A 20,147-nucleotide genomic window follows, 5' to 3' on the forward strand; every position below is an offset into this window, starting at 1 on the left:
TTGAATTTCTAGGTCCACTTAAAACGAAAAAAGAGATTGCATTACACTCGCCGTAAATATATGTGCGATTGAATTTAATATACAACTAACTTGACATATAAAGAAAAATATGGCACATCATAAACAAAAAAAATATAAATATATGGGTTTATAGAATTAACTTTTAAACCTTAAAAAAAAAAGAATTAACTTTTAAAAGTAATTTGAAAGTATAAAAATCTTTTATTATTCCTGACATAAAAATAGTTAATCAGTAATAGTGATTAGGTGGAATGCTCACAAATTCCGTAAAAGGATCAATAAAAAAATTGTTTAACTATATTTTAAATCCAAATCTTTGCATATTTTATCAATTACGATCAAATCATTCAACTTTTACAATTATGTCTAATTTGAATATATTTTTTGTAATTATGACCAAAACTTTAAATTTTATCTTTAAATTCAAATCTTTGTGTTTTTTTTATCAATTACGATCAAACATTTATATTAACTCTTTTTAGAAGTTAGAAAAAAAATTAAAATTGATCATAATCGATAAAAGACGTAAATATTTGATTTAAAAAATACAATTTAACATTTTGATCACAATTATAAAAAAAAGTTTAAAAAGTTTAATTGTATTTCATTAAAGATGCAAAGTTTGGGTTTTAAAATTAATTTGGCTAAAGACCTATTGAAATAAATTTTATATCAATAAAATTAAAAGTATGTGGGAGCATTTGATGGGTTAAGTTTTTTTAATTAAACTAATAACCCACGTGTCGACTATATTGAAGTAGCTTTGTGTGTCGGAGAAGCTTTTTCTAAATGTCAGAAACAGAACCACTATATATAAGTGAGTAAGCTGCAAATGCAAATACCAGAGTTTACCTAGCTTCCTTCAATCAGTAGTATAGTACCCATCACCGGAATCTGACGTTATTTGGCCGGAAATTGCTGACACTGTCTCCTGAAAACTTGCCGTAATCATGGAAATTGATTTTTGGCCTTCAACTAACCGTCATCATCATCTATCTGCTCAACTACAACAAGCTGCTACTAGATACTCCTCTGGTACTTTACTTAGCTTCTTTTTCTTGCAAATGATTAGCTCTTTAAACTTTTGTCTGAAATCTTTGTCTTATTACTTCATGACACCACTGAAATACAGTACAATTTCTTACATACTGATGTTTAGTTAATTTGTTAGTCTTGTTCTTCAATTTATTTGTTTTTAATTTTGAGCAATTTTAGGAGATTAGTTTTTGTGTTTTTATTTATTTAAATTGTTGATGTGTTTTTTTTATTATCTGTTTTTAAGATTATTAGTACAAAATTTGAGTTCTTATTTGGAAAGAAATCTAAGAATATAATATCATGGATATTCTCTATGAATAATGTTGTGGAACCGGTCCACATAATCTCAAGAGATTTCATTATGAAATTTTCTTAATTGATTAGAGGAAATTAGGGTTGTGGAGAAGTATATATAAGTTCTTGATGTTGAGCAGCTTGAGTGAAGGTTAATTATGCCTGAGGCTGGCTTAGAAATGATGAAAAAAACTACCCATCAGTATGAGATTGATTTATATATCTCAAATCTTCATATTACTTTAGATGAACTCAAGGCATTGGGTTTGTTGGTCTCCGAGTTAGAAAGTTTGAAACTTTCTAACCAATATTCACATCTTTTGAGGGAAAAAGCAAATCTTTTGATTGAGTCGTATGGTATCTCTAAATCCATAAATCTGCGAAATGGTAACAGTGTAGAAGAAGTATCTGAGGATGAAAATGGCGAGGAATCCTATGAAATTACTTTCATTGAAGGTGAGATAAATTTGGGGGAATTCTGGGTAGATGCTGCAAGTACAGTGATAATCCGATAGTAACTGATAACTCTGAATTAATTCATGAGTATTTTCCTAGAAATTTACATGTATATATTCTTGGTTCCGTTGTTTGTCGAATTGAAAATGTGTCCATGATAAACAATTGAAATATGTATTTTGCTCATGTAGAAACCTTGTTTCTAGGTGTGATAGAGAAGGATTAGAGGAGATTTTTCAAGATTTTGGTTTAAAGGTACTTCCGCTAAAGAGTAATTTGGTATTTACATTCCTAGGAACACATTTGGAAAGATTGTAGTATGTCTATGTGTGTGAAAGTTAAAATGCTGCATGAGATCACTGCAACTATTAGTTATATTCCACGGAAACTTGTCGGGTTTTTTCAGCAATCTATAACCTACTTTGTAAAATACATTATTTTGCCTGTGTCAATAATTTTCGTGTCAGTATTTTTCGTTTTAACAACATAGGCTGTTGAAATCCTTCAAATATTATTTATAAGGTTTACTTTTTGTTAGTTAATTGGAACCTCATGAGTGTCTAGTGCAACAGTTATCTCAGAAATGATGATTTTTCTCCAGTCCTTTGATTTGCATTGTTTATTGGTGGCCTGCTGTTAGTTTCCTCCTGGATTTGTCTTCCTCTCGAAGCATTGATGATCTCACTTTTGTACATGCTTTATTGGTTACTTATCGCTGATATTTAGATTTATATGTCAACCATAATAAGTTCTCAATTTTGCTTTGTTGTTCAATGTGTAAACAGATAATCATTCGCTAATAGATGATTCAGATGGAGATGATGATGTCAGAGCTTACTTTCCGTGCCCCTTCTGTTATGTAGACATCGAAATCCATGTGTTTTGCAGCCATCTGCAGGATGAACACTGTTTTAACTTAAAAAACGCAGTATGTACTTCTCTAGTCCTCTTTAGTACTTATCCGGTAAAATGTTGTTTTTAGGTGTCTCCTCTTCTTCTTGTGGATGCTTCCGTTGATCAGTATGAGCTTCATGATAAAGTGAATCTTCTGGTTTATTACTGGATGAAACTTGGAGTCAGCATTCTAAATTTTCCACTGAAATTTTGGGTTGGGCGCTGAATTAAATTTTGTTTCAGGTCTGTCCACTTTGTGCAGCAAATCTAGGGAAAGATGTGATTGGGCATTTCATCGTACAGCATGCGAGTTCTTTAAAGGTATTGCTCATACTTGGAAAAAAACTTAGCCTTAGTCTTAAACTAGTTAGTTTAACACCTAATTCATCAGAAAACGCGTTCCTTTATGCTTTACAGCGCAGGAGAAAATCATTAAAATCTAATCCATGGACTGGCAGTTCAGCTATGACAAACAAGGAACTGAGCTCATTTCTCTGGTCTTCAACAAATGGCAGGGTAAACACAAATGAAGCTGCACCAGATTCACTTCTCTCACCATTTCTTGGAGGCATATCCCATTCAAACATTAAAGTAAATGAGCGAGATGAGTCCCGCAAAAAAAGTGCTCATTCTGCAAGGTATGCTCCTCGTCTGTCTTAATTTCTCTGAGGTATATGTGCTTGATTATTTTCGCTATTCATAAAACATGACAGAAGCATCCACATAGTGCAATTTACTTATTTTTGGATTCTGTTTTTCTCTGATTTTTTGGTGAGTTCAACTGTTAGCTTGTGATATTATTGAGATATGAACATGTGAATTCTTGTTTCAAATTATTTGGCTATGCTAAAATTCTATTAAGAATCGAAAATCAGCAAAATTCGTGTAGAAATAATAAAATTTCAACTTCTTAGAATATTTGGCAGCGCGATGAACTAAGTGGACTTATTTTCTGCAGCTTTGAGATATCTTCTGTTGACAATGAGGTGGACTCTGAAGAGAGAAGGCAAAGAGCTACATTTGTTCAGCAGTTGATTGCCTCGACGATCTTTTAGAGCTTTGTCACAACTTGATACGATGCAGGGGGATGTATCGCCCATGTTCCAAACCTATGGATGATGATGATGATGGATCTACAGTCACTGGGATTTTTAGTACTAGTGCATGATTTTAGAAAGTTTAGTCTCCATATTAGATATTTAAGGATTTATATCCCAGTGGATGATGAGTTTTAGGAACTCTATTTTCGACCCTATCTTGTACCTAATGTATTATGTCTCATTTCTTAGTTTACATTTTATAATGTAATATCATTTAGAAACAGAGCATTCTCCGTCTTATTAAATCTTAGAAATAATTCTCACTTTTTGTATCAATTCAGTGTCTAATTTTTCTTTATCAAATCAGAAGTTAATAATTTTTAAATATTAATATGATATTTTTAATCAATTAAGTCTCATAAAAATACCAATTTTGACCAGTCAATATTTTGAAATTGCTAAAGTTGAGAGTTAAAAAAGGATTTGCTATTGAATCAAAACTACAATCTCTGAAGAACATCATCTTCACTGTCTGATCAATTATTAATAAATAAATAAATCTTCACTGCAGCAAGTAAATAAATGTTAATGGTAAACAGAATTGAAGTATCAGAAAGTGAAGCATTGAACACATATATTCAGCCAATAACCAAATATAAATGAAACAGTGTCAATCTTAGAACATATACTCAGCTGAGTAGTGAAATACTTTGCTGCATAAAAACAAATGATGCTTCCGTTGATGTGATGCCTAATCGAAGATCATTATGATTTATAGAAACTATTTCTTAAGCACTATCTTCAGTTCATCATAACTGTCAACAAGTTCAGCAAATTGAAAGTTTACTTCCTCAACTATTAAAGTATAATTATAAGCAAATAGCAGCAGTTTTTTAATTATCGAATCAAATAAGATAAACTCAGAAGCGGCATGATCAAGAACAAGAAAGATCGGATAGTGATAATGCACTAAACCATGCCATAAAGCAACCCAGACAAATGCACAAGCAAGCAAAATTTGATGACAATGATACAATTCCATAGGCAGAACATAAACATAAAGACACCCTTAGAAGTCAGAACAAGTAAATTCAGATTGCAGATTCTTCTCTGCATACATGTCATTTAAAGTTGTTCAAATTTAACAATTAGAAAGCAACCAAGCACAAGAAATGGCGACAAAGAAATCAAATTGAAATTATCATAAGAATATAATCCCGCTAGACTAAACAGCAAAAAGTGAAAGAAGAACAAAACTGCAAATTATATGACATTGGGCTCCGACAGTTTTTCTAAAATGGCGAAACTGATTGCACAACGATATAAAGTTCAACACCATTAAAGAAGCCAAGAAACAATTACTTTTAAGAGTATCTACTCAATGATAGACTGAATGACACCAGCTCCAACAGTCTTCCCACCTTCTCTGATAGCAAACCTCATACCCTGTTCACAAGCAACAGGCACAATAAGCTCGACCACCATCTTTACACGATCACCAGGCATAACCATTTTCGACTCCTCATCCTTATCGTTCATAATAGCAGTAACCTTCCCAGTGACATCAGTTGTCCTCATGTAAAACTGAGGCCTATAACCAGCGAAGAAAGGCGAATGCCTACCACCCTCTTCTTTCTTCAACACATATACAATCGCCGAGAATTTCGTATGGGGCAAAATTGTCCCAACTTTCGCCAAAACCATGCCTCTTTGAATATCAATCTTCTGAATTCCTCTCAACAACAAACCAACATTATCACCAGCCATCGCGTCATCTAAAATCTTCTGAAACATCTCAACACCAGTAACAGTAGTATTCCTAGTTTCCCTCAAACCGACAATCTCAACAGTCTCACCGACCTTAACGGTCCCTCGTTCAACTCTACCAGTGGCAACAGTACCACGACCAGTAATCGAAAACACATCCTCAATAGCAAGTAAAAAGGGCAAATCAACCTGTCTTTGCGGAATAGGAATATAACTATCAACAGAATCCATAAGGTCATAAATTTTATCAACCCACTGATTCTCACCGCGTTTAATAGCGGGATTAGCCATCAAAGCCTCTAAAGCTAACAAAGCAGAGCCAGAAATAATAGGAATATCATCACCAGGAAACTCATAAGAAGATAACAACTCACGAACCTCTAATTCAACCAACTGTAGCAGTTCCTCGTCATCAACTTGGTCCTGTTTATTCAAGAAAACAACCATATTCGGAACACCCACCTGTTTTGCCAACAAAACATGCTCCTTCGTCTGCGGCATAGGCCCGTCAGCGCCGGACACAACAAGAATGGCTCCGTCCATCTGGGCAGCTCCAGTAATCATATTCTTAACATAATCAGCGTGACCCGGGCAGTCGACATGAGCGTAATGACGATTCTCAGTCTCATACTCAACAGTAGCAGTGTTGATGGTGATACCACGAGCGCGTTCTTCAGGGGCGGCGTCAATTTCGTCGTATTTCTTGGGGGCGCTGTTACCCATGGAAGCTAGGGCCATGGTTAAAGCAGCAGTGAGAGTGGTTTTACCGTGGTCGACGTGGCCAATTGTACCGATGTTGACATGGGGTTTCTTTCTTTCGAATTTCCCCCTGGCGGCGCGGACAGTGAAGGAGCGGCGGCGGGTGGTGGTGGCGGGGGAGGTGGAGGAAGTGGGGGAGGCGGTGGTGGTGAGGAAGGGGGAAATGAAGGAGGAGGAGAGGAGGGTTTTGGGAGTTAGGGTAGAGGAGGTGGGTTTAAAGGAGAAAGAGGGGGGTGCTGGGGAGGAGGTGGAGGGGTGTGGGTAGGCCAGTTTTGAGGAGGTGGAGACTGTTGCTGATGCTGAAATCGCCATTTTTAGTGGTAAATTGAAGAGTGGGAACTGGAGTAGAGAAGAGAAGGGTGGGAGAGGATTGGTTTTGTTATCTCTTTGTTTTTTGGGGTCAGGGAGACTACTCAGTTTTATCCACTCTCAGGCTCACTTCGTTTTGGGTTACTCGAGGTGTTATGGAAATTCTGTCATATTTATCATCGTTTATGACACGTCCATATATGGGGCCTTGTTGGAATTGCTGACAAGGTTATTTAGCAAGGTTGTAAATTTAAAATTTACCAAAATTACTTTTTTTCTTTTTCCTTGTTTTGGTATGAAAATGGGATGAAAATAGTGGACCAACAATTCAATTATAATAAAAATAATCGATTTAATTCATTTATTATAAATATTTTGGAAAAATTTATTCTATTCGTTTTTAATATTAAAAGAAAAATTATACTGCATTATTTTATACATGTTCACAATTTCAAATGATTAAAATGTACAAAACAATTTCAAAAAAAAAAAACAGATTTTATCTCTTTAATTCGGTTTAATTTTATATTTTCTTCGAAAACTGAACGATGGTATTATATTTACTATCATTGAACCATACCGAGTTGAACTTAAGAGGCATAAATTCTCAGCACAATCCATAATAGAGAGGTTAAGAATTGTAGCAAGGCTGGGGCCAGTAATCTACTTGAATTAAATGTCATACTCGTAAGATTTGTGGCTATCAGCAGGTAACTCGTACAAATACTTGCCTCTATTGGAGCCACGTTTTCAAGTTTAGGTCCTTAGATTTTAAGAACCGGTTAGCCCCAAACTTAACAGAGCATAAACTGCGGTTGGTAATGGAAGCATGACAATCAACAAAAACCAATAGATCAATTAGAACAATCAATTCATAAATAGATAAGTGATTAGTAACATTACAATGCCAAAAATCCCTCAAATCTGTTGAGTTCATCAAAATTCCATACCATGCCAAAAAGCACCAACAAAAAGTAAGAGATTATACGTATAACTGAAACGAAAGTTCCGTAAAGCATATTTACAAGTATGTACTCCAAAAAATAGTTGACTAACCTAATCAAACGTAAAACGACAAGCAACTAAATCCATTGTATGCGGAAACGACATGCTAAAGGGACACCTGAGTTACCATACCTCTCAAAGCATGATGTTGAATCTAAGCTAAACTTTTTGCAGGATCACCAGTTCATTGATTCTCACCTCAACATGAACCAATCCAAGTGCATAATTTAGCTATGAACTTGCTCCATTGTTTCTTAAATCATAATTTCACAGCCATAAAACCGCCCAAAATCCGCATTGCCTTGTAATATCTTCATCTGCTCTTGAGAAATCTCCAGCACCATGATCATCTGTCAGTGGAATATCTAACCACTCAGATGTGTAATCTTTCGGGTCAGAATAGTGATAATCTAGTTAACATCTACTCTGAATTGGAAATATGCAGAAGCATGATATTCACTCTAAAGGAAGACCGTATCTCTAAATTGCATATCTTGCCACTGTCTCATAGCATTTTATAATCAGGTACGTTCAGCTTACATAAACTCAAAACTTGCCGTGCAATTTCTGGAGAAGCCTCATTCAGAAGGTCTGATATGGCTTCTTCATTCCTTCTTTTTAGGTCATCTAGTTCCTTTTGCTGCTCTACTAAAAGATTTTCAAGTCTTTGAACAAGTATTGTTACATCCGACTCAACATCCGTGAAAGTATTACTAGATTGTGAATCAACAGATCCGCCAGCTTCATTCTCTTCCTTGCATTCTTGACATACACACTCAGTTCCCAACTGATCACGTGAACAAGCAATGTTTGTACTATCACCATCTTGATGACTACCGAGAGAAGACTGATGAGACAACTGGTTTGATTGTCCAAGCTTGCTTGGAGAGCTTCCCTTGGGCGAGTCAGACCAGTACTTCCGACCTGAAGGCAATCTTTCCAGTTGAAGACTGCCTGAAGAATGAGTTGATACATTTGTCAAGGGTGAACCGTCTTTAATTTCGAAGGCAGTTTCAGATTCCGTAATCTCTGGGCACTGATTATCCAAAGAATGCTTTGTGGGTGCCCAGTCGGGCATGTGTGACCGAATTTCTGAGTCAATGATTTCAGCAAGTGTTGAAACATCTTGATCAGTTAGGTCCAACTCCTCCACCATTTCACTAGCAACTGCTATCGATGTATCCACCTCAGTATTAAAGGGGAAGTGGATATTGCGAATATGACCTGAGAACATGCACACATTTTTAAATTAACCATCCAATGCACACAGTAATGGACTCGATCTTCATTTCACGGGAGGTGAAAATTGAAGATAAGGGAAAGAGAGAGAGAGAAGATAATAGTTGAACCTGTTGAGTCAGCTATCCTTAGTTTCAGAAATATTGTTTTAATATCTTTCATCTGTCCTTGCACAGTAAAGTCCCTACTTTTCTCAGCTGGTTCATGTTCTTTAGCATCCATCTCATCAGAACTACTACCTGAAATTACCATTGCAGAATGCAGATAAAAAAACATTAACATTATAAATGGTTTGCAAGAAGAAGAACCAGGGAAAAGAACTCAGCAAAATTCTTCATTTTCTAATCCAACTGTTTTCAGGGACATGTGTAAAATAAGGGAGAATTAGTAGTTGTATACTTGTATTCTAATTGTCGTCAGGGAGCTTCTCTAACAAAAGAGAGCTATATTTTTCAGCAATTAACTTCTTTCTACATTATCAAAAAAGAAATTCTTTCTACAACGACTTTCCTCCAAACCAAATAGTGAGGAGACCTCAAAACTCCATTGTTCTAAGAGCCTAACAAATTACCTGAAATATGTGATTTCTGTCGTAAAGAACGTCCCACACTTTCATTTTCGTCATCAGGTCGGAGAAAAGGATCCATCATAAGTTCCTTTGCAGGCAATCGATCAGAAACTTTTGCAATACATTTTTCTATAAATGCTTTAACAGAAGGATCTGTAACTTTTGCCAATGATGCAGGCTTTATTCCCTATCAAGACAAGAACAAGTTAGAACAATAATCTCAGCACATATCAATAGAGATGTGACAGATCCAGTGAGTAAAAATATATGTTTCTCAGTGACAATAATAAAATAAGCATCTCAATTTATAAGTGGGTGGAAGCTGGTAAAGCACTCATTCCACATTCTTAAACCATCTTAAAATTTTACAGTTCAACGGCAGCTTATGGAGACTTTCCTATGAGTGTCTTAAGATTCTTCCTATAAGCAATTAATGAGCTGTTGAAATTCTACAAACCTTTGCTATAAGCAATTCATGATAGCTCATGGCAATGCAATAAGCAGCAACGGTTGACAGGCTTAAAATTCTACGAGTCTTTACATGTTACTAATATACTCCATACTCCATAAATTTTACGTGACTATGACCATATTGAACTGAATTATTCCAGACCATGAATCGATGATTTACATGCAACAATAGCAGATGGATAAAATAAAAATTGGAAAGGATATCTAATGCCTTACTGATGACACTTTCTTGTATATTTGAGCAGCATTAATACATTCAGCATATGGGTAATCAAACGTCACCAACTCCAGCAAGCACATGCCAAATGCATAAATGTCAACAAGCTCATTGTATTCCTCCTCATAAAGCTCCGGTGCCATAAACTCTGGTGTACCTAAAATCACATCAAAAAATAAGATAACTTGTCTCGTAATACAACAGTCAGAACACTCTCAATACCATCAACAAAGCAGATATCCATAATAGGTTCCTCACCAATGACACTATGAGCCGACCTAGCCTGCTGAAGAATGGCAGCCAGACCCAAGTCACCAATTTTCACCTCACCTTGATTCCCATTAACAAATATGTTGTCACATTTCAAGTCTCTGTGGATAACGGGTGGGTCATGACTATGAAGATAAGAAAGGCCTTCTAAAATCTGCCTAGACCATTTTTTCAATGCTCTCAAGTCAACATGCTTATGCTTCCTCCGATACCTACATTATCCATCAAAACAAGTCCTTCAATTTAAACACTATGATCCAAAATAAGTACAAATTACCGTAGCTATATGATCCGAAATCTTACTGCCGTAACGTCCCAGAAGTGAAGATTTCAGTAATGAAATTGATGTTCTCATTCTTGGTATCAACCCATGAATTATAAAACTTGATAATGTTTTTATGCTTAAGAGTCTTAAGCAAATGAACTTCGGAATAGAGACGTTCGAGATCATCAGAGCTACGGACTAATTCGGCCACCTTAACCTGATTCCACGCAACTTCAATTCCTTCCAATTCATCAAAAGCTCTGTATCTAATCATCGCCGTCAAGGATTAAACTAACTTCCACACCAATCAAACTCATTTAAACCAACATAGAAAAATTAAAAAAGATTGCTTTTTATCAATTAAATAACAAAAAAACAGCAAAAAAGGATACACTTTTTTGAAAGCACCTTTGCCTAGAACCTCTTTATACTGCAAAAAAACAAAACAATGTCACACCCACTAGCTATAAATCAATTTAAACACTAACCCAATTCAGAAACCAGCCAAAATATAAGGGCAGAATGAAAAACTGACCCGACCATAGCGACCAGTGGGATCAATTTCGACGAACTCGGCATCAGAATCATCAGGGTCTTGCTCCGATTGTGATTCTTGAGGCATCGCGTAGAGTAAGATGGGAGGATCAAAGGGTTGGATTAGATTGTGAAGAGGATATGATGATGAACGATAATAATTAATAGTAACAGACTTATGAATGGCTTGAAAGCAGAGGGGACAGACTGTTACTATGGTTGCTTGGCTTCTATTAATTAACAAAAAACGAATAAAAAATAAAGTGTAGTGATTTAGATTATAAAGTGAGGATTTGGATTTACATGTGAAAAGGAAACAAAGAGAATTGGGAGAATCTTGGTTTCGTCTCTGTTATAACTTCTCTTCCAATGCTCTGCTGCTTAGTATCACAATCACCGCCCTTCCTTTTCTTTTTATTAACTGATTTTCGTTTTTTTTTTAATTTAGATTAAAAGGGTTTTTTAAAATTGGGTTTTAGGTTTTTATTTATTTTAAAAATAATTAAAATGGTGTAGTAGTGAGGCTACCGAATCTAAGTTAATTTGCAAATTATCCAGAAGTGATTTTAAAAATATTTAAATGTAATTAAATCGAGCCAGAGTTAAAACTATTTGAGTCTATCAATGAGTTAAACTCAAACATCAAAATACTCTTTAAATTGACGAGTCTAATTGAATTATTATTATCATTATTGTTATTATTTATAATTTTATTTTTATATAACTAATTAAAAAAAATATTTATACATTTTCAATGAAATAGGTTTATGTTTATGTTGATCCAAGAAGTTATTTCATGCAATGCATAACGAATAATAATCAAGTCGACCTAATTCGAAATCAACTTTCAATATTCTATACAGTTCGATCTCAAACTCCTAAATTATAAATTTTAGAGTTGGATAGTAGTGTCTTGATTAGAATATGAATTTAGCTTTTCTATTATAGGAAATGGCAATTTAAAACTAGCTTGAAATATTATTATAACAATTAGTAGTATTGACAAAAACCAGACGTATGACACAAAATTGTCTCTACCAACAACCCAAAGGATCTAATGGCTGACAAAGCACACGCTCAACTAACATTTCAATCGTCCAAGGGACTGAAAAAGAAGAAGCATCCACAGATAATATTAGTGCAAATTCAATGATAAGGTTATGGCGATTCACATTTTAAGTGCAACACTGGGTCACCCTCATAATGCTTCTTTTCTGTCCTTCAACGCCACCAAGAGTCTTATCATATCATGATCCTCATTAACTTGCATCGCAAGAAAAGAAAATAGCCATTCTGGTTTGTAAGACGCCTTCAGCATCCGAAATGAGCTTGAAAAGTAATACTCGTCAATATCATCATGGATCAAATTGAATTCAAATTTTTATCTATTTAACATCTTTTTGATTGAGTTTAAATTAATGATAATTTATGTGATTGATGATACTATGCGCAAAGTTCTCATGTGCAACAAAATGACCAAGTTAACAAAATACACAGAAGAAAAGGTAGATTCATATTCAAGAAAAAGAAAAACGTAAAAAGGATTTGGGTCAAATGGTCGGCCATCTCTAAAGCTGCTAAAGTATTCTAAAATAAAATCACTGTAGCACCTTCCAGGCTTCCAGCTCATCAAACAACAACAAGAAGCAAGATATATGGTTGACTAATCTACCATAATAGGCCTTCACATTATCATTATAATAATTGACACCATGCAGATTTGGCAAACAGAACCACCGCACAGGGATGGGATCCAACAAACTCATCCACTCAGTATGGTCATCAATGGAGAATGCTGCTATTGTACGCAGCTAATCCAATCAAACGACGCCATAAGGGCAAACAAAACTCGGTTTGTTCATATCCATAATGATTAGATCATTACTCATACAGGTTAAGGCAAATACAGATATAGGCATATAGCTGTAACAAAGGAAGTTTAACAAAAGAAATTTTACCCATAAGATTAGATCGATCAATAACAAAATTAATGATAAATGGAATCCTTTAATTCATTATGCAGCTCTCCATGCATGCCACCGGCAGCTTCACATTATCCTCGTCTTACTTCTTACAATTTTCATAGGAAGAGAACCCAGCGTATAAAAGAAAATAGAAATGCATAGTTCTCACCAGCATGATCTAAAGCAGAAATCTTTCTTAAGGGAATGATCGTCAAAATCTCACCAGCTATATAGCATGCTACTTTTTCTTGAGTGCATTCATCTTGTCTCTCAAATAGTAAAGCTTGGCCCTTCTCACTTTCTTCTGTTCCAGAATCGTTATTTCCTTAATGTTAGGCGAATACCTATCAACCATCACTTATTTATTCAGTTATCATATAGACATTTAGCATCTCCATGAAAAATTGTGATAATAACACTTCTTTTGCGGGGAAAAATGACTATAGCGCTAGAGAAACCAAAAATAAAAAAGCAAGAATGAAGACTCCTCTCTTAATTGTGTAGCTGATTTCTTCTCTTCCTTGAAATTTCCAGACTACTCATAATTTACAATTCATTATTTACGCCAACACCCTGGCATTTACCATAACTCACTTACATCCCTCTTGTTTCAGGATCAAAATTAGTTTCAATAATGTAAACAAACAAAATGTTCTACTAGAATTTTATAATTTTTCTGTTAAAACTCCTTAATGGTCCATAATTATGTCCCTTTTTACCTTTTCCAATACTAAGTCCATTTCTTTTAAAATTTTCAACAATTTAGTCCCTTATTTTTATACATTTTAAAGAAAAATCATTAAATTCTAACATGACACTTTATTATTTACATTATTGAAATTAAAGGACCACATCATTTGATCCTGAAACAAAAGGGATGCAAGTGTGAGTTATGATATATGTCAGGGGTGTCTAAGTAATTTACTTTTCATTATTTATTGCCATTATCCACAAATTTTAGTTGGTCTCTAATCTAGAAAATACAGCTTAACCCAACTCAAATAATGGTTTACTTTCATCCTTGAGATGATAAAGTTAAAATGGTTTCTGACTGCCTTCAAGTACTATAATGAGCTGTCACAGAAAACAACCAAAATTGGCTCAAAACTTAAACAACAAGGTGCTTAAATACTTACAGCGGGAAGAGAGACTCGATTCCAACCCCAGCAACGAGCCTTCTTAATCTAAATGTAGTGCTTATTCCAGAATTACGTCTTGCTATAACAATGCCTTTCACAGTTGAAATACGTCTCTTATTCTCAGGTACTTCCTGGTCATATAAAGGACCAGCAGAGAGTAAATTGAGCTGACACTACAATTTTTTTGTCCCATCCTATTTGCAACAAACAAAATAACTAAGATTTACATGTTGTTCAAATAAAAACAAGGTATACCACTTTGAGTTGCACTATCTGCCCAGGCCTTATATCAGGTATCTCCCTTTGCGTCCTTACTTCAGACACTGCTTCCTTATCTAGAATCTGCAAACATTTATAAACACGACGATGAACAAAAATCTCTATTGAAGTAGTACACTCAATTCCAACAATAATGATGTAATAAGTTTTACCTGCATTATGTGCCTAGCAGTTTTATCAAGTCTTTTAAATTTGATTCTGGGGGATACTTCTGTGAGAGGCTGTGAAGGAACTGCCGAAGCCGACTCGGCAGGATTTCCTGCTGTTGTCATATTCCTACTGAGAGAACACAAACTAAGCCTAGTAACTGGGACACTGCCATGAGATAATCCCAATTTACCGATTGCGGAACCGAAGCTTGTCTACGAAATGAATATCAAATTAGTTTCTTGTTAGCAAACAGTTGTACGAAAATTCGATCTTTCTTTCAAAAAAAAAAAACTAGAAATTCTTAAAATCTAAAAATAACAATCCAAGCAATAATTCAATATCATATGCCAGAATAAGAATACCCACATAAAAATTAACCTAATTAGAAGTATATACAATTAACTCCGTAAAAGAAACAATCAAAAACCGACATTAAAACACAAATAAATTGATTAATAAACTTTAAGTGAAGATTAAAGAAAGAACATACATGAGATTGAAATGATCGAAACAACTGATTCTTGGAAGCAGAATCAGATATTAAAGAGGTTAATTGATGAACATTATAAGAAGCTGCTGCTGCTGCTGATTTGAAATGAGTGTTAAGTGATTGCCTGCTAATTAAACTCCTATAAAATGACTGCATTTTTTAAATTCTATGAAAGCAAAGTAGAAATTTCAGAAGTTTAGAACTTGTGCTTGGTTGCAAAGAATTTGAAAGGTCTCGTCACAATTTTTGTGCGTCGAGACGATCGAATGGGTGAATTTCCGGTGAAAGATCAAAACCCTCGACTACTTTGCTGTGATTTTGGGGCTTATGGATGGGGATTTCGGTTATGGGCTTAAATTGAGTTCACTCTAAAATTTGAACTTAAAGCCCTAAATGGGATAAAAAGGTCTTGGGCCCGGCCTAATACTTCTGCCCAAATTATTTTGTTTTAAAAATAAGATATGGGATAACAAATAAGTAAATTAAAAATATATTTTTATAAATATAAGTATATTACTTTTTCATAGAAACAATGATTATTACTTAAATTTCAAAATTTGTGTATGTTCTTATTAATTGTTAGAATATATTTAAAATAAAAAGTTACTTAAAGATGCATAATTACTATTTAAATAAAGAAATTTATTATAATATTTATTTACCCTAAACTTTCTATTTATTTGGAACTGAGTAAGTAATATTTTATCAGATAAAAAACAAATAAATCTAAATAATTGTAGGATTGTTGTTTATTGAAATATTTGCAGCACACTAAATCAAAATTAAGGTATTAAACTAGAGACTTGTTAGGTAAACCGAGTCTGACACGTCATTTATAGACTAAACTTATCACATTATAAAACGTCATTAAAATAGTGACAATATTGTAATATTACTATTCAAATGTATAAAAAGTAACAAATAAAATTACAATAATGCCATTAGTTCACGAACAACGTAATAAACTCGGTCTACCTAAAATTTTTATCATCAAACTAAGCACAAAATAAATCATCATTTTATTTCCTCTTTTGTTTTTAACTTTTCCTCCAACAATCATACTGCCAAGACCATTCAACACCAACTTATAACTAAATGCTTCTTTCATGGACCACCAATGATTCTAATTATGTTTGTGCTTTTACAAGATAAATAATTAGCATTTTGTCTATAATTATGCAATTTATATTAAAATAAAACTAAGTCAATAATACATATTAAAATGTTAAAAAGGAGAAAACTTTCTATATTACTCTGCTTAGAAAGAATATTTAGGGATGTGATGCCTCATATTATTACAGCAATTATACCAATAGGAGTATAATTAGTTGGTGCATTTAAACCATTCAATTGCCTTTTACTCAAATTGTATAAATGCTGAACATTCATGCTATGCTAAAAATATTCAACCTTCTAATTAAGTTTATACATATGCCTGATTTAATGCTTATGTAGTATAATTTATAATCTCTCAAGTAATTATATAATCACATTATAAAAACCCAAACCACGAGTAAGAAGTCAATAAGAATCGGAATTTCTGTAGGAGCAAATTATTGAAAAAAAATCAATGAAGTCTGAATATTTTTAGTTCTTTGAATTTATTTGTTCTATATTTTAAAGTATATTATCATATTGGCCATAAAGTAACAATAGCGCATGCATATGCAATGTAGCCATTGAAAAGGGCTAAAAGTAGGAGTGTGCATTAATCAAAGGTATAATTAAATTAACCGATCAAACGAAACTAAATTTCATCTTAGTTTGCTTTCTCGTTTGTTTGGTTCAATTTTGGGTCTGAATTTCTCAATTAATCAAATCAAACGAATTAACTGAATAATAAATAAATATATATATATATATATATATATATACCATTTTTTTAACTTTTAGAAATTTAAGATATTTTTGTAATTAAAATACATAATATAAATTTGTCATTAAATCAAATAAGTAATTAACACTAAAATTGTTATTACTATTATTTTATTATATTTTAGTTACTGAAATCAATGAAATTGTATTATTCGATTAACCAAAATAACTGAACAAACAAAACAATTACTTTAGTTCGGCTATTGTTTGGTTAAGAAAAAATAGAAAATTCGGCTTCAATTAATTCGGTTTGATAAACGAGCCTACACGGGTCCCCAGTACCCCTACTTAAAAGCACCAGTACTCAGTACATTTTTCAAAAAAAATTACAAATTTAAAAGAAAAAAATGTTCAAGATTTATGACCAAGAAGGAAAGTAAATAAGATTTGAAAAGGTGAGACACTAGGAATAATTTTTCCTATAAAAAAAAGGCTTACCCAAACTAACTATAAAATCCACTTTTGTATCCCAAACTTTTGCCTTGCTTCATGTTCATGTGCTTTCATGCTTCCAAGGAATCTACTGTGCTCGTACAAATCTATACTCCAAATCTGGTGAAAATTGCCTTTCTCTGCTTTTAACCCTGCATGGCAATAACCATTTTATTTATCTTTAACTTTCTACTACATCACATTCAAATAACCTTATGAAAAACAAATAAAATTTACGCCACCTAGACCAATGGATTGTATTTCAAATGATATAAGTGTTCGACAACATTCTGTTAAAGTCGTGCGTTCAATTCTTCGCACAAACGTTCACTTCTTCGCACAAACAGTCTCCTCTCCGGTAATAAAAGAATATTATCTGAACTAGGTCAAGGGAACAAAAAAGAAAATAAGTGTAATATCAATTATTACAAGAAATCCAGATAAGAAACTTAACTATAATTCAATATAAAAACAAGGGGCTCTAAGGCTCTTCTTCATTCAATCACTCACTCTCACTCACTGCCATCTATTTGCCACTTCATCAAATTATTTCTTTATATTTCCATTAATAATGCTGCCAAGAACACATCTCTGTCACCATCTGTGACTCAAATCTCATCTTCTCATAAACACCATAGCCACCATTCCCATTTCTTCTCCACATTGCTCTAAATTAAGCCAAACCAAATTTTCAAAACAGTTTGCTCATCAAAATAAGCCATGCAAGACCATATTCCTGCTTGCTTCACTTCCGGTGAAAAACCAACCGATGATCCTACTGCAATAACCAGATCAGGACAGAGTGTGTTCATGTCCGTTTATCGTACAAAGATAGCTGATCAGTGCCGTCTGATAACAGTAACATGGTGTAAGAATCTGTTGCTCCATGGTTTATCAGTATCAGTGGACGGAGTTGAAGGTCATGACAGTCAATACACGTGCAAAGTTGAGCTAAAACCCTGGTATTTCTGGAGAAAACAAGGCTATAAAAGGTTCCTAGTTGATGGAAAATCAGTGGATATATTCTGGGATCTCAAGTCAGCAAAATTCAACGGTGAAACTGAGCCTATGTCTGAATATTACGTTGCTGTTGTGTGCGATGAAGAGGTTGTTTTACTCCTCGGCGATCTTAAAAAAGATGCTTACAGAAAAACTGGGTGCAGACCAGCTTTAATTGATCCAATCTTAGTTTCAAGAAAAGAACACATATTTGGTAAGAAAAAATTCTGTACAAAAATCAAGTTTCATGAGAAGGGCAGGTTACACGAGATCTCCATTGAATGCAAGAACAGAAACATTACTAATGGTCTGAGTAATAATGGAGTTGAGCCGGAGCTCGAGATAAGAATTGATGGGCATTTAGCAATTCATGTGAAGCATCTTCAATGGAAATTTAGAGGTAATCAGTCATTTAATCTGAATAAACTAAGAGTTGAAGTATATTGGGATGTTCATGATTGGTTATTTAGTCCTGGTTTAAGACATGCTTTGTTTATCTTTAAGCCATTATTGACATCACCTTTATCAACTTCATCGTCGTCGCCATCTTCATCACCGTTGTCTTGTGGTTCCATAGAAGGAATTAATGGTGGGTCAGCTGATTTTTGCTTGTTTTTGTATGCTTGGAAAGTTGAATAAGAAGAAGAAAGGAATCTAAAATAGCGACGGCCAAGTTTTATAAGGGGTTATCTTACGTATAAATTCACGAACTATACACGTTTTTGTGATTTAATCACATTTTATAAAATTGGTACGGATGTTGTATTTTTTAAATGGTGTGCTTTATCGTGGCCAACTCCAACTTTCACATTATCAATTTATATTAAGAGTTGCTAAGATACAGTAATTGGTGTATATATTAAATTACAAAAACGTATGTAGTTTTTGAATTTTCATTCAGCTACGGTATTAATGAAAGATGATAAATTTATAATCATACGTGACGAACTACATCGATACCGATAAGCAGAGATGATGAGGAATGGGGGGCCCATAAGAGAGGTTGAGAGTTAGTTACAGCTGTGGGATGAAGAAGTGGACAAAGACAGATTGTTATCATACCCATCTCTCTGTTTCTTGATCTGGTCTTGATATATGAGCAATCTGTCTTTTTGGACATTGTATTTATCTATTACCAATATATATGTATTCTAAGATATTCCTATTTTTTTATATTTTTGATGACAAGGAGTTTTTCTTTTTTATTTCATAGGTTACTGAATGTCTGTATCTGCCAAATTATTCAATAATAGTGTACATCCATGTGATGATGATAGGTAAAAGGCAGAGCATATTCAATTGGCTATCATGTGCACATGTATAAAATTTGGCTCTTCTTAGGTAGATCATTCACTTCAAACCGAACAGAATAAATTTAAAATTTGAGGAAGTGTAATTTTTTAAAACCAACCCGAATTGGTAAACATAGCCGGTTTTTGGTTCAGTTTACGTTATAACTTAATTGAATTTTAATATCCAACCGAACAAGTTTTTTTCTAATACTATTAAACCGAACCAAACCAAATTTGTTGGTTCATATCGGTTTTTCACACTCCTAAATCTACCTACAAAAAGACAGGGCTAACCATAAAATTCCTGCTCAACCGAATTAGAGAAATATATAAAGACCCATTTTAGATAAGAAATTTTGTGACGTATTACAAATCTTGAT

The 20,147-nt window shown here is 33.9% G+C and overlaps 5 protein-coding genes across 5 annotated transcripts; 2 read left to right on the forward strand and 3 right to left on the reverse strand.

Moving 5' to 3' along the window:
* Nucleotides 1-811: 811 nt before the first annotated feature.
* Nucleotides 812-4,079, forward strand: LOC126671186 (protein DEHYDRATION-INDUCED 19 homolog 5-like). The gene is made up of 5 exons (XM_050364920.2): nt 812-1,056; nt 2,595-2,737; nt 2,947-3,024; nt 3,121-3,341; nt 3,662-4,079. Exons 1-5 carry the CDS (start codon nt 972-974, stop codon nt 3,756-3,758), a joined length of 624 nt encoding a protein of 207 aa, XP_050220877.1. The 5' UTR covers nt 812-971; the 3' UTR covers nt 3,759-4,079.
* Nucleotides 4,080-4,916: 837 nt separating this feature from the next.
* LOC126673123 (elongation factor Tu, chloroplastic) lies at nt 4,917-6,704 on the reverse strand. The gene has a single exon (XM_050367111.2). It carries the CDS (start codon nt 6,579-6,581, stop codon nt 5,118-5,120), a length of 1,464 nt encoding a protein of 487 aa, XP_050223068.1. The 5' UTR covers nt 6,582-6,704; the 3' UTR covers nt 4,917-5,117.
* A 728-nt stretch (nt 6,705-7,432) lies between these two features.
* Nucleotides 7,433-11,575, reverse strand: LOC126674922 (probable serine/threonine-protein kinase WNK3). The gene is made up of 8 exons (XM_050369468.2): nt 11,149-11,575; nt 11,006-11,043; nt 10,652-10,879; nt 10,337-10,560; nt 10,078-10,235; nt 9,394-9,577; nt 8,933-9,061; nt 7,433-8,807 (listed from the first exon to the last, which is right to left on the reverse strand). The coding sequence occupies exons 1-8, from the start codon at nt 11,233-11,235 to the stop codon at nt 8,089-8,091; spliced, it is 1,767 nt and encodes a 588-aa protein (XP_050225425.1). The 5' UTR covers nt 11,236-11,575; the 3' UTR covers nt 7,433-8,088.
* Nucleotides 11,576-13,085: 1,510 nt separating this feature from the next.
* Nucleotides 13,086-15,494, reverse strand: LOC126671100 (50S ribosomal protein L19, chloroplastic-like). The gene is made up of 5 exons (XM_050364811.2): nt 15,170-15,494; nt 14,682-14,891; nt 14,506-14,592; nt 14,248-14,381; nt 13,086-13,455 (listed from the first exon to the last, which is right to left on the reverse strand). Exons 1-5 carry the CDS (start codon nt 15,323-15,325, stop codon nt 13,350-13,352), a joined length of 693 nt encoding a protein of 230 aa, XP_050220768.1. The 5' UTR covers nt 15,326-15,494; the 3' UTR covers nt 13,086-13,349.
* A 2,702-nt stretch (nt 15,495-18,196) lies between these two features.
* LOC126672912 (uncharacterized) lies at nt 18,197-19,114 on the forward strand. Its single transcript, XM_050366862.1, has one exon. It carries the CDS (start codon nt 18,197-18,199, stop codon nt 19,112-19,114), a length of 918 nt encoding a protein of 305 aa, XP_050222819.1.
* Nucleotides 19,115-20,147: the final 1,033 nt, after the last annotated feature.

The sequence above is a fragment of the Mercurialis annua genome, linkage group LG3, assembly GCF_937616625.2.
Source record: "Mercurialis annua linkage group LG3, ddMerAnnu1.2, whole genome shotgun sequence".
Taxonomy (NCBI): domain Eukaryota; kingdom Viridiplantae; phylum Streptophyta; class Magnoliopsida; order Malpighiales; family Euphorbiaceae; genus Mercurialis; species Mercurialis annua.